Raw genomic sequence first — 13,013 nt, 5'->3', positions numbered from 1 at the left:
GGATAGGTAGTACAGAAATAAAGTGCAGTGAAATGTTGCCTGTAAGAGAGATGACAACAAGAAGGCTAGTGAAATAAATTATTTTTTGTATTGTTCTTTGTATCAGCCAAGAGTCTGTTGGAAAGAAAGTCCTACTATCTCTGCAGGGAAGGAGCTGGTTGTCAGTGATGGTGAGCAGTTTGTGCAGGGACCTCTTGTCCCTCACTAAATCAGACAACTCCAAGTTTTAGCCAATGATTTTTACCTGATTTTTTAATGAGTTCATTGAGCATGTACAATATTTTAGTCAAATGTTTTCATTGATTTTATTTTCATCTTCCCAAGTTCTTGAGTAGAAGACTGCTGGACTTCTCTTGTTTCTTGAAGACATTTCACCTTTCTTCCAAAAGAAAGAAGAGCCTTCTAATCAAGCACTTAGAATTTTGTCCTGGATGACTGAGAATCTACACCAGCGTATTGATATCTCCCACATAGTTATACAATCGCTACATCTTATTTTTTCCACATGTAGTTGGAAACATTTTTCTAATTACATGTTTGGGACATTTGAGAGAACTATTTGACAATTTTTCAGTGTTCGCATTGCCTTTGGAATAGGCAATCAGTGGACCAGAAATTCTGTACAGAAAGAACATCTGTCCATTGTTCTAGGGTGGTGGAAATCAACATGTGAACTATGAGTCTGAAGCCTGATGTGGTAAACATATAAAACATTGCCAAAGTGGTGGCTCTGAATGTAGGTCTAGAAAATTTAGATGCAATAATGGTAAAAAGATGTTTCCCACACTTGCATTATTAACATTATCTCCACACAGAGTTCAGAATGGCATTGCTAGGGTCACTAATGGTGAGTGAACTTTCCGTTTGAAAAAAGTTTTTTTCCATCTATTTTTTTGATACTTTTATGTTAAAAACCCTATTTTTCATTGCATATAACAATCTGAGTAAAATACATTTAATATAACAGCAACAAAAATAAACAAGCATCACAATTCTTCTGCCTGAAACTCACTTCATTAGACCTTATAATCCAAAATATCTAATGGATTTTGCTCAGTTTCAATTCCATTCAATTCAAACCAAACCTAAGAACAATTAAAGTGCATTTTCGACATGGTACTTGTAATTCATCCCAAAACCTGCCCATCATAGACTGAATTTGAACTACAGTCTTAATCGAACAAATATCTAGACAAAATGTTGAAACAGCGCCACATCTACAATCGTCTTAAGTTTGTGGCCAAATACGGTACTGCATTTTCGAAATCCCTTTGAAGTCTCAAAAACAAAACAACAGAATTGTATGTTTGTTGTTGTATTTTTAACATTCGTAAATAAAAACAAATAACGGACATTCACATTTGCAATTTTATTTTCTAAGATAGAATCTTGAGGGACAAATATGAGACGGATGGCCCGCCCTTCCGGATACTGCATCCTGGCGGCTAAACTAGACACCAACGTACCTTCCGTCACGCCATTTTCCATCGACGACCGAGAGGAGTACGTCTAGGATAGAGACGCCGACAGTTTAAACTGCAACCTGCATTAAAAACGGTACGCTTTCTTTAGGATATATCCTTCTAAATAATACGGCGTTACATCTAAGATATTATTTTGGTTGTAGTAACCTTACCACGACAGCTTCATGTATTTGTATTGTTCGTTTTTTTGTGGCTGTTAGCGCCGTTTGTACGAGTAGGCCTCAGAAAAACGACAGCCATTTTAGCGTATCTTTTGAACAAATTCGTCGTGTAATCTACATCGAGTTTTCGTTATTTTAAATGCAATATATTAATCGAGATTTTATTTAAGAGCTCATTTAATTACATGTTATGAGGCCAGTTCGTGTAGAATCTAACTGCGTTATTAGTTAGCTAACGTTAGCATAAACTGCAATTGTAGAAAACTGGGTCATGCTCTCAAGTGTAAAGCATGTTAGGTTCGATTGGGGCCTTTTTCTTTTTTTTTTTTTTTTATTAGATGGATTTTTAAGCGAAGTGGGTGTCGGAAGAGTAGTGTATGAAAACATGTATTGATTAACATGTGATGTTGGCTTACGATTCGGTACTTCAGACACTGTTTCGTTGTCTTGAGAAATCTGGACTACTTTATTTTATTTTTTTTACAAATAGGAGTTTCACAGATTGCAAATTCTACATTCTTTCATCTTATTTGAAGAGTAAATATTACTGTTCAGATTTTTCACGTTGAAAGTAGTGAAATCGGCAAGTACATAAGCGTTGTTTAACACAGCCGGGTTAGTTTTATGAATTATAGCCACTGCTTGTTTTATAATCAGTTTTCTTTCTTTCAGATCCAGTCATGCATCGGGACTGTCCCCTTGATTGTAAGGTTTATGTTGGAAATCTGGGCAACAATGGAAACAAGACGGAGTTAGAGAGGGCATTTGGCTACTATGGCCCTCTACGTAGTGTCTGGGTGGCCAGGAACCCCCCTGGTTTTGCCTTTGTTGAGTTTGAAGATCCCAGAGATGCAACTGATGCTGTGCGTGAGCTTGATGGAAGGTAGGTCTTTGTGGTATCATTATACAAGTTTGAAAACAGGTTTGACTTGCCATACATTCCATTACTGACAATTTATTGGGTTTGTAGGACACTTTGTGGTTGCCGGGTCCGAGTAGAACTGTCCAATGGTGAGAAGCGCAGTCGCACCCGCGGTGCTCCTCCTTCGTGGAGCAGGCGTATTCGAGATCGAGACGACTACAGGCGTCGCAGCCCACCGCCTAGGCGAAGGTGACCTACATATTGAAATTGTTTTCACTGTGTTTACACCTTTTTCTGCAATTTACTCTTTTATTTCTCTTATTCACAGTATTTCTCCTGATAGTTGATTGTGGATTTCCATTCTAGGCTTTTGTAGAGCTTTTTTTCTGCTGACATTGGTGACTGTTGCATTTTCTAAAGCGTTTTTTAAATTTTTTTATTTGACCTAGTCATTTGGTGCAAGATATCAGAAATTATATCAAAAATAGATTGACAATAGTAATAGGACCTTCATCTTTTTTCTTTTTTTTTTTTTTCTACTGCAGAATTCCTCAGTAGAATGGCATGCATGGCATTGAGTTTTGCTTTAGGCATCAATGCACTTTTTGAAGTGCCTTTTGTTGTGTACACTCCTAACTTATACTTTTACCTACTATGCAGTGGCAAAATAGGTATTTGAAACAGGTTTAGGCACTTATTAAAAAAGGCAGTATTACCTGTTTTACAGATTTGGGGGGGGTGAAAGTGGCAAATGTGTTTTATCCTTTTTGTTTAAGGATGTTTTTTACTTTTCATCTATATTAATAAGAATGAAACCCGTTGCAGAGCCACCACCATGCCTCTTCTCACCACCCTCTGAGTCAGTCAACTAGTCCTCTTTCAGCATCATGTGACTGTTGACCATCGTGCCCCAATCAGCTTGGCTGGTGCTGTCACATGACCCGGGCATGGCCAGTCGTCAGGTTGCACCAGCCCATTGGTTCCTCAGCATGCCGTTCTCAACCTCCTCCTCCTTCAACCTTTAACCAAACAGCAGTGGCCTACCTCACATTCCCGACCAATCAGCGTATTATGTTTCCAAAAGTCTACACTCCACCAGCAGCAGCCTGCAGCTTACCAATTAAAGCAGGAATAAAGCCACAACCAGCCCCCATCTGCCTGCCAACTTATCACCTTGCAGCATCTGGCCAGTCTCATTCAGCCAATTCTACCTACCCGGCCGACAGTCTGCCTCCCTTTCGTCATTTCTAGCTTGTTGAAATCCAAAAATACTAGTAAGTTTTCCTGCTTCATTCAGTACACTGCAGATTACAGTTTTAACAGTGAAGACACAGCTGGTTGAAGAGGTTACTCTTTATTTTTCTCATTCATAGCTTTGTTTTTTTATTATCCACAACTTTTGTAGTCCTCTGTTTTTCCAGAGGGGTGTGGTACAGTATCAAATTTCTGGAACTTATTTAATGTTTTCAGAGGTTTGATATGCGTAATGTTTTTAGGGCTGTAAGCAGAGTTAAACACACTTCACATTCCCCAATGACTATCAAATCTCTTGGTTCATTGGGATTTTAGCGTTGTTTCTGACAGATATGGCTTCGCCAGCCTCAAATTTGTCATGGTGGCACTTAAAGTGCGGTGGACCGGTTTCATATAGATGGCAGCCCCTGTATGTGTTAGTTTCCCCCACATAGGTAATTTCACAGTATAATAAAACTGTTACAAGAGAAAAATTCTCCAGTTTTATTAACCTATTTGTTTGAATGCACACATTACAAACTGGACTAAACTTCACATTTACCCTTATTGAAAGTGGGGTTTTCTTTCTTAGTACTGTAGGATAGTTGAGAGGGGATTTCCAAGTGTCTGCCATCTTTATGTGCGCGGTTTGTTGCCAGTGACTGTAAATTGTTTCCCTTTTAATTAACCGCAGTAGACAGGACTGTGCTGAGGTAACCCCCTATAGTCGGAGTATAATAATTTGCAGTTCTGCGGGTTAATCAGTTGATTTGTCCTTGTTTTTAACACTTGTATTTCTCTTGCGCAGATCCCCACGCAGGCGAAGCTTCAGCCGCAGCCGAAGCAGGTTTGTCAGCTTCTAGATTTTCTTTTTTGAAACTCAACCTTAAAGCCTAATTGTCTGGTCTTGAATATCTGAAGTACTCTGACCCAAACGTTAGTGTATTAAAGCCATCTTGTATTTTGAGGGCTGAAACTTGTCAAGTTGTATTGGCCTGGGAACGCCTATTAATCAATGTTGTTAACTAACTACAAACAATAAATTGTACCTTTACATATATTCTCCTTTTTAAATGAAATGATACCAGGTAAGGTGACTCATGAGAAACATGAAACCTGTGTTGTTTAGACACTTTTTTTCAGCAGGTACTATTTTATTTTCCAGATCTTTGTCAAGAGACAGAAGGAGAGAGAGGTCAGCCTCCCGGGAGAGGAACCATAAGCCTTCCAGGTCCTTCTCTCGTTCAAGAAGGTATTGATATTTTTGAACTTTTTTTGTTTTATAGCCCTTAAAAGTTTTTTTGTTTTGTTTTTTGTAGCTATGGCGTAAGCCGAAGTAATGAAACTCAGTACCTTAAATCTGCTGTTTTGGGGGGTTATTAGCTGGTGTTATTTCCCATACTTGTCGCTCTTAAAGGGCTTTGCAAATGTATCGTGAAGTGAAAAGAAAATGATAAAACACTACTCACCAAAAAATAAAAGAAAATCTGAAGCCTTTGCGTTTAGTTTCCTACTATGATATGCAACAATTATCTAATTGACTTAGTCAGTAAATGGAAGTCCATAGTACCTCTGGAGGAGCTCCAGAGATTGGCTGCTCAGATGAGAGAATCTGTCATCAGGACAACTGGTTTATTCCTAACCAGTCTCATCTTTATGAAATAGTGACAGAAAAGCCATCATACACTGCTCAAAAAAATAAAGGGAACACTCAGATAACACATCCTAGATCTGAATGAATGAAATATTCTCATTGAATACTTTGTTCTGTACAAAGTTGAATGTGCTGACAACAAAATCACACAAAAATCATCAATGGAAATCAAATGTATTAACCAATGGAGGCCTGGATTTGGAGTCACACACAAAATTAAAGTGTAAAAACACACTACAGGCTGATCCAACTTTGATGTAATGTCCTTAAAACAAGTCAAAATGAGGCTCAGTATTGTGTGTGGCCTCCATGTGCCTGTATGACCTCCCTACAACGCCTGGACATGCTCCTGATGAGATGGTGGATGGTCTCCTGAGGGATCTCCTCCCAGACCTGGACTAAAGCATCCGCCAACTCCTGGACAGTCTGTGGTGCAACGTGACGTTGGTGGATGGAGCGAGACATGATGTCCCAGATGTTCTCAGTCGGATTCAGGTCTGGGGAACCGGCGGGCCAGTCCATAGCTTCAATGTCTTCATCTTGCAGGAAGTGCTGACACACTCCAGCCACATGAGGTCTAGCATTGTCCTGCATTAGGAGGAACCCAGGGCCAACCACACCAGCATATGGTCTCACAAGGGGTCTGAGGATCTCATCTCGGTACCTAATGGCAGTCAGACTACCTCTGGCGAGCACATGGAGGGCCATGCAGCCCTTCAAAGAAATGCCACCCGACACCATTACTGACCCACTGCCAAACCAGTCATGTTGAAGGATGTTGCAGGCAGCAGATCGCTCTCCACGGTGTCTCCAGACTCTGTCACGTCTGTCACATGTGCTCAGTGTGAACCTACAACCTCCTCCACATCTCCTGGTGTACTGGCCTGTCTCCTGGTAGCTCCTCCAGGCTCTGGACACTACGCTGACAGACACAGCAAACCTTCTTGCCACAGCTCACATTGATGTGCCATCCTGGATGAGCTGCTCTACCTGAGCCAATTGTGTGGGTTGTAGAGTCCGTCTCATGCTACCACGAGTGTGAAAGCACCACCAACATTCAAAAGTGACCAAAACATCAGCCAGAAAGCAGAGGTACTGAGAAGTGGTCTGTGGTCCCCACCTGCAGAACCACTCCTTTATTGAGTGTTTTGATAATCGCCAAAGATTTCTCCCTGTTGTCTTTTCCATTTACACAACAGCTGTGAAATTGTTTGTCAATCAGTGTTGCTTCCTAAGTGGACAGTTTGATTTCACAGAAGTTTGATTTACTTCGAGTTATATTGTGTTGTTTAAGTGTTCCCTTTATTTATTGTGAGCAGTTTATATAAAGTTTGCCCCAATATGGAGTTAAATTTGTCTCAATATTATTCAAACAAACAAAAAACTAATCTCAATCAAAAAATATTAAGTTGTGATCAAAACTTTCAGAGTTTTTTCTCACGAAGAGAAAAAAGTTATTTGCAAAACATAAACTTTTATTTTATTAAAATCTTTGGTTACGAGTCTCGCTTTTTTGGTTTTGACGCTCTCTGTTTTTGGTTGAACTCAACGAATTTTGAGTTCTGGAAACATGAACATCCTGGGCGGGGCCTAAAGACGAACGCTGTAAGACGTTTCCCTATTGGTTAGCGCGGACTAAAGCAGCAGACTCTGATCCCCCGCATCTCTGAACTTCTGCTCGAACTGCAGGGCTTGTAGCGTCGCTTCAGTGAGGAGACATCAACTGTACAGAAGAAAACTGTGTTAAGTGTTAAGCACTTAGTTAATCTTTAAGAGAGAACTAGTGTCGGCTGACGTCACCGTGTATTTCTGACTGTCGGCTCACTTGACCGCAGTTTTCTTCTGTACAGTTGATGTCTCCTCACTGAAGCGACGCTGCAAGCCCTGCAGTTCGAGCAGAAGTTCAGAGATGCGGGGGATCAGAGTCTGCTGCTTTAGTCAGCGCTAACCAATAGGGAAACGTCTTACAGCGTTCGTCTTTAGGCCCCGCCCAGGATGTTCATGTTTCCAGAACTCAAAATTCGTTGAGTTCAACCAAAAACAGAGAGCGTCAAAACCAAAAAAGCGAGACTCGTAATCAAAGATTTTTGATCTTTATGTTTTGCAAATAATAGCTGAAATTTCAGTGTGTAGATGTGCAAAGCTGCTAGAGACATGCCCAATAGACTTGTGGCTGTAATGACAGGAAAAGGTGGTTCTACACAGGGCTACCTTTTTCTTGTGTATTGCACAAAATCCAACTAAAATACAGCAAAGTTTGTGGTTGTTTGAGAAAATGTGGAAAAGACCATAGGGGTATGAATATATTTGAAAGGTTTTGTACATCCGTTGACTCCTTGAAGGAGAAGTTCGGGAGCTTTTTGTTTCATTTCTGTTTTTACTGGTTTTAACTCCAAATCATTAACTTTTTCGTTCCATTCCCCACAGCCGCTCCAGGTCTACTGAAAGAAGATAGAGGAAAGTCATGTCAGGTTTAGAAGGAGCTGCAGATAAACATTTGTACAGGCTCTGCCATTTCATATGATGGACTCCAGCATCGACATGTGATCCTTTTTTTTTTTTAGTTTTTTTTTTTAACAAGCCTTTTAGTGTCCCTCCCATATGTGTCACGACTGTCTACAGACAGCAGTGGGTGTGTACAGGTGTAATACCTCATCATTCTCACCAACCAACCAAGTTTTGATGATCTTGACGAGGTCGTCCCCACTCTGCATTCCACATTTAACCTCTTTAAGCTTTGGTTCATGTCCATGAATGTACTGTGTAGTTCGACATTGTTGCAGTAGTCTGTCATTTTCACTGTCCTAAAGCAAGAAAAGATTGGAAAAAGAATTGTTTCTTCTCTTTTGATTGTTTTTTTTTTTTTTTTTTTTTGCTATTTTCCTGCATCTGTTGATGGTTGGTTATCCCTGTTGTAGAAGCAGAATTATTGCATTTATTTGAAACTGTAGTAAACAGAAGTCAGTTTGCATATTAGGTTTTACAAAGTTGATCTTTTATGTGTACTGGTCCTTCAATTAAAATACCTATTGGTTAAAAATGCCTGTTTATTTTTTGTCTTAATTGATCTTTTTGAGATGTACAGACAAATACAAACTCTTGCACAATAAACTAAAATACACATCTCTATAATTGGGAACCCTTAATTGTGTATTCCCTATTTAACTCAACTTTATTTGATTAAAAATAGTACCCTTAAGTTAATATTTTGCAGCAATTACTGCTGATCTACTTTACGATAGGACATCTGCATTTAGCAACAGGTAGTTGGCTCATGGCAATTTTCAAATCTTTCCATGGATGTTCAATGGGATTAAGATCTGGGGTTATTGGGCATTTAAGAACGCTTTGTTTCCTTTCTATCTCAGCCACTCCTCAATGCCTTGGGAGGGCACAGAGCCTCTAATTTAGGTAGTCTTGATGCTTCATTGTGACCTGCACAGATGCATGGTGATCTGTGCCAGATTCAAAGGGAAACCTTCAAAGCAAAGCCTAATTTTTCACTAGTTATGGTCTTTTCATTTGAAGATTCTTTACCTTCTGACCAAAACCTCCAGTTTTGTGTCCTCAGTGCAATGGATGTTCTTGCAAGAACCTTAAACTGTTCAACAACATTGGTGACTGGTCACAGGAATGTGAAACTGCTTGGAGATGATCTTGAAGCCTTTATCTTTAAGATTAGATAACTTAATTTTTCTGAGCTCAATGAGCTCTCACGTTTTGTTTTATCTACTGCATCTTCAGTGTGGTGCAAACATGCTGAAGTACTCAGCAGTATGTTGGTTCCCTTTTAACTTTTAGGCTGAAAGGCTCATGCAAAGCTTGAAAACCCCTGAGGTACTGATTAATGTTAAGCACTTAGTTTAACACATCAAGGAAATAATAGTTTTTTACCAACACATCTTTCCATTCTGTATTAACATATCTTTTCAAAGTAAATCATTTCTGTCCATTAATTTATTTGTTTTTATGGCATACTGCAGACATGCAGATATTTGTTTTGATAAAGTTACTTTTCAAAACAAATTTTGAATTCTGTGAACAATTTTAATTCATTTATTATTACTGCCACAAGAGGGCACCCTCGGGGCATCATATGAACCATGTGTTATACATGAGATTGATTTCTCTGTGAGAGTAGTCCCAATATTTTTGTCACTTGGTAAAGTTTTCTGTTCAATTATTTTACCACCGTCAGCTTTTGGAGATTTTGCTTTATACAGTGAGGAGAAAACGTTTTGCAGGTTTTCCCACTTGCAAAGCATGTAGAAGTCTTTACATTTTTTCATAGCTACTCTTCAACTGTGAGTGACAGAATCTAAAACAAAAATCCAGAAAATCACATTGTGTGATTTTTAAGTAATTCATTTGCATTTTATTGCATGACATAAGTATTTGATCACTTAACAACCAGTAAGAACCCTGGCTCTCTTAGGCATGTTAGTTCTTCTGTAGGAAGGGTCCATCAACATACTGGAGCTAATATATTAAGAATACAATGTCGTCAGAGTACATTTAAAAGTAGACAGACAAATACTTTTGGCAATATTGTGTACAGTACTGTGCAAAGGTTTTAGGCCGGATGTGAAAAAAATGCTGTAAACAAAGAACGCTTTCAGAAATGAAAGTGTTAATAATTTTCATTAATCAACAAAATACAGTGAATGAACAAAAGAGAAATCTAAACCAAATCAATATATGGTGTGACCACCCTTTGCCTTCAAAACAGCCTCAATTCTTCTAGGTAGACTTGCACACAGTTTATGAAGGAACTCGGCTGGTAGGTTGTTCTAAACATCTTGGAGAACTAACCACAGATCTTCTGTGGATGTAAGCTTTCTCACATCCTTCTGTCTCTTCATGTAATCCCAGACACACTCCATGATGTTGAGATCAGGGCTCTGTGGGGCCATAAATCACTTCCAGTAAGTCTTGTTCTTCTTTACGCTGAAGATAGTTCCTAATGACTTTGGCTGTATGTTTAGGTTCGCTCACTTAGCATTTTGTAAATTGATAAAAATTAACAATCATCAATTATTATTTCTGAAAGCATTCATGGTTTTATGAACAGATCTGTAGGCCTTGCCCAGGGGCATGTTGACACAAGGGAGCTGGAATCGAACCCACCTTTAACAAACCAGAAATCTCAGTTCCAAACTGTGTGTTTCTGGTGCATTTGTGGTTAAAACATGTTTAGTCTTCATTCAGTGAAATAACTAGAGGTGAGTAGGGTAGCCAGAAAGTAAAAGAAGTGTTCCTTCAAAATAATGCTGAAGTAAAAGTAAAAAGTACGCGAAGGTAAAACTATTTTAACCAAACTAATTTTTACATTTACTTAAGCAAAAAGTTGCTTTAGTAAATGTAACCGAGCAAACGTAAGTAGTCACTACCCACCTCAGGATACATTTGTATATTCTGCAAGATATGTGTTCTATAGATGTTTATAAATAGGAAAAATTGCTGTTCAGATTCCCCATTTGGAGTTTATACATAAAAATGTAAACGTAAAACTGATCTTTTGTAAATGTCTGTGTGTGCATTGAAGTTGTTGCCTATAAATGTTGTTCTACCATATTTTTTCCTCTACTCAACCTTCCATTAGCACGTTTTATACAGCACTCTGTGAACGTTTTGTTTGTGTAGGCTATGACATAACATAATCTTTCTGTATTAAAAATATTTTTTTCGCAAGGTTTTATGTAATATTCATATTTTCTGCTAAACTGATGATAATCAAAACTAGAATAAAGTAACACTCACAGTGATAATGAGTTTAGATGATATATGAGTTAATTCTTCTGGAATGATATTATGACATTAAATGAACTCTTCGCTAATATTCAAATATAATGAACTGCATCTATAACTATACCCTATTCAACAGGAAGACAAAGCTTTAAATAGGACAATGTCATTTATGAAATTGATAAAGATGTTTAGTGGAAGTTTCATGTCTGTCTCATTGTTAGGCAAAGGGGAGTAATGGAAATAAACCTGGAATGCCGTCTGTTGTTCCTATACATTCCCCTCCCGTTTAGTTCAAGGTCTCTGGTATGTAGTGGTTCTGTAATTGAGTTGAATGAAAGGTTAACCCTTTCCCCAGCCTGGACAGATAAGCCCTGCAAATTATGACGTTTTTTATGTTGCTGACAGTTGCTGAAGCCAATAAAACGCCACGCAAGCGGCGATACTTCAAGTATTAATAGAGTAGGACCAGCAGCAACCATTCATTAAAACAACAGTCGTTGGTTTCCAGTGCTCTCCTTGTTTACCGCCTATAGCCGCTTTCAGCAGCTTCTCTGCTCACAGAACAGAACGTAACAACGTTCTGCTCACGTGCACCAACGAGGACGAGGCGTTCTCAAATCTGCGCGCGCTTTTCCACCGGTTACTCATACTCCCCACGTGACATCATTGGAGCGATTACTCACACGGAAACAGGGCACGCAGTCCGCGGGAATCCAAAATGGAAATAATTTATGTGCATTTTAAATATTTCTGCAGTGAACTAACTAAACTGGATATATGAAACATTTATTTTAAGAAAACATTTTCAAGGCCTGCTTGTCTTGTGAGAGATGAGGCAGACTTCGGACATGTTGCCAGTCCATCATGGCATTTACTATATGCCACCATTTAAAACATTTACAATTAATGTCTCTCGAGTGGTCCAAAATTAATAAATTATATTTGCTCTTTCTCTACCATTAAAATTTAAAACACAATTAAAGTATTAGTTGTAGAACTGATTTCATCTTACAAGAACAATAAAAGGTATAATTATTATTGCTGAACAGAACCTTTGGAAAAGGTAGCTATGTTGTTGGGTGATGGTCATTCTTCTTCATGGTTTTGTATTTTTGCTTGTTCCAAACCCAACTTTTCAGTGTTTGTTTACCTGATAATTCAGGCATTTTCCCTATTTAATGATAGTTTACTATATGACCAGGTGAGGTGGGTGGTTGCTTTGAGTTATTTTGGTTTGATCCGGTGTCACTGCTCAAATTTCACAGAAATAAATTGGTCCAAACGGGAGTCAGATACAAAATACAATGAAATCAGCAAATGATATACCATTAAATTGAATTACACAGGAGCTCTGATTGCAATGAGGTAAAAATTGGAAAATTGTAATTTTAGTTTTCTACATGTCACAGCGATAGCAGCAACTTTAATTATCACCCTGAGCACATTTGGAAAACATGGCAGTGTATCAGAAAACTTGTTAAAACCAATAAAAGCTAATGATTTTCTTCATTTGTAAGTCAATGAAATACTGGATAAAAGGACTCTGCTGGGATGCCCACCAAGTCTGATCTAATCATTTGAAATGATTAAATCATAGATTCCCTCACAGACAAATGAGCTCTCTTATTCAAATCCCATTCAGTCTTTAAGGCTGCAGAAGGTAATGCCTTCCAGCAGCGAGACTTTATCTACCTCACCAGATATGAATAATTTTGGTTTTCTTTTGAAATTATAATATTTCCTCCTCAATGTGCAGTACCTGTAAAGCCAGGGTAGATTGTAGAAGCTTGTTTGGTTTGTACTTGATGGCTGAACACTACCACCTAGGGGTTGGTTACACTTATCTGAGCAACAGAGAGAATTTGCTCTTA

The 13,013-nt window shown here is 38.6% G+C and overlaps 1 protein-coding gene across 1 annotated transcript; it reads left to right on the top strand.

Annotated features, from left to right (window-relative positions):
• Nucleotides 1–1,399: 1,399 nt before the first annotated feature.
• srsf3b (serine and arginine rich splicing factor 3b) lies at nucleotides 1,400–8,434 on the top strand. Its single transcript, XM_047348666.1, has 6 exons — nucleotides 1,400–1,557; nucleotides 2,318–2,528; nucleotides 2,616–2,756; nucleotides 4,549–4,587; nucleotides 4,906–4,992; nucleotides 7,822–8,434. Exons 2-6 carry the CDS (start codon nucleotides 2,326–2,328, stop codon nucleotides 7,847–7,849), a joined length of 498 nt encoding a protein of 165 aa, XP_047204622.1. The 5' UTR covers nucleotides 1,400–1,557; nucleotides 2,318–2,325; the 3' UTR covers nucleotides 7,850–8,434.
• The last annotated feature ends 4,579 nt before the right edge of the window (nucleotides 8,435–13,013 follow it).

This window comes from Girardinichthys multiradiatus, chromosome 20 (assembly GCF_021462225.1).
Source record: "Girardinichthys multiradiatus isolate DD_20200921_A chromosome 20, DD_fGirMul_XY1, whole genome shotgun sequence".
In the NCBI taxonomy this organism is placed as follows: domain Eukaryota; kingdom Metazoa; phylum Chordata; class Actinopteri; order Cyprinodontiformes; family Goodeidae; genus Girardinichthys; species Girardinichthys multiradiatus.
This window is presented reverse-complemented; position numbering and strand designations above follow the sequence as displayed.

Bases quoted from the DNA above. Each gene is read 5' to 3' on its own strand.
- srsf3b (XM_047348666.1), top strand. From the start codon at position 2,326: ATGCATCGGGACTGTCCCCTTGATTGTAAGGTTTATGTTGGAAATCTG. The intron at 2,529-2,615 runs GTAGGTCTTTGT...TTGGGTTTGTAG, and splicing joins GTGCGTGAGCTTGATGGAAG to GACACTTTGTGGTTGCCGGG. The intron at 2,757-4,548 runs GTGACCTACATA...TCTCTTGCGCAG, and splicing joins AGCCCACCGCCTAGGCGAAG to ATCCCCACGCAGGCGAAGCT.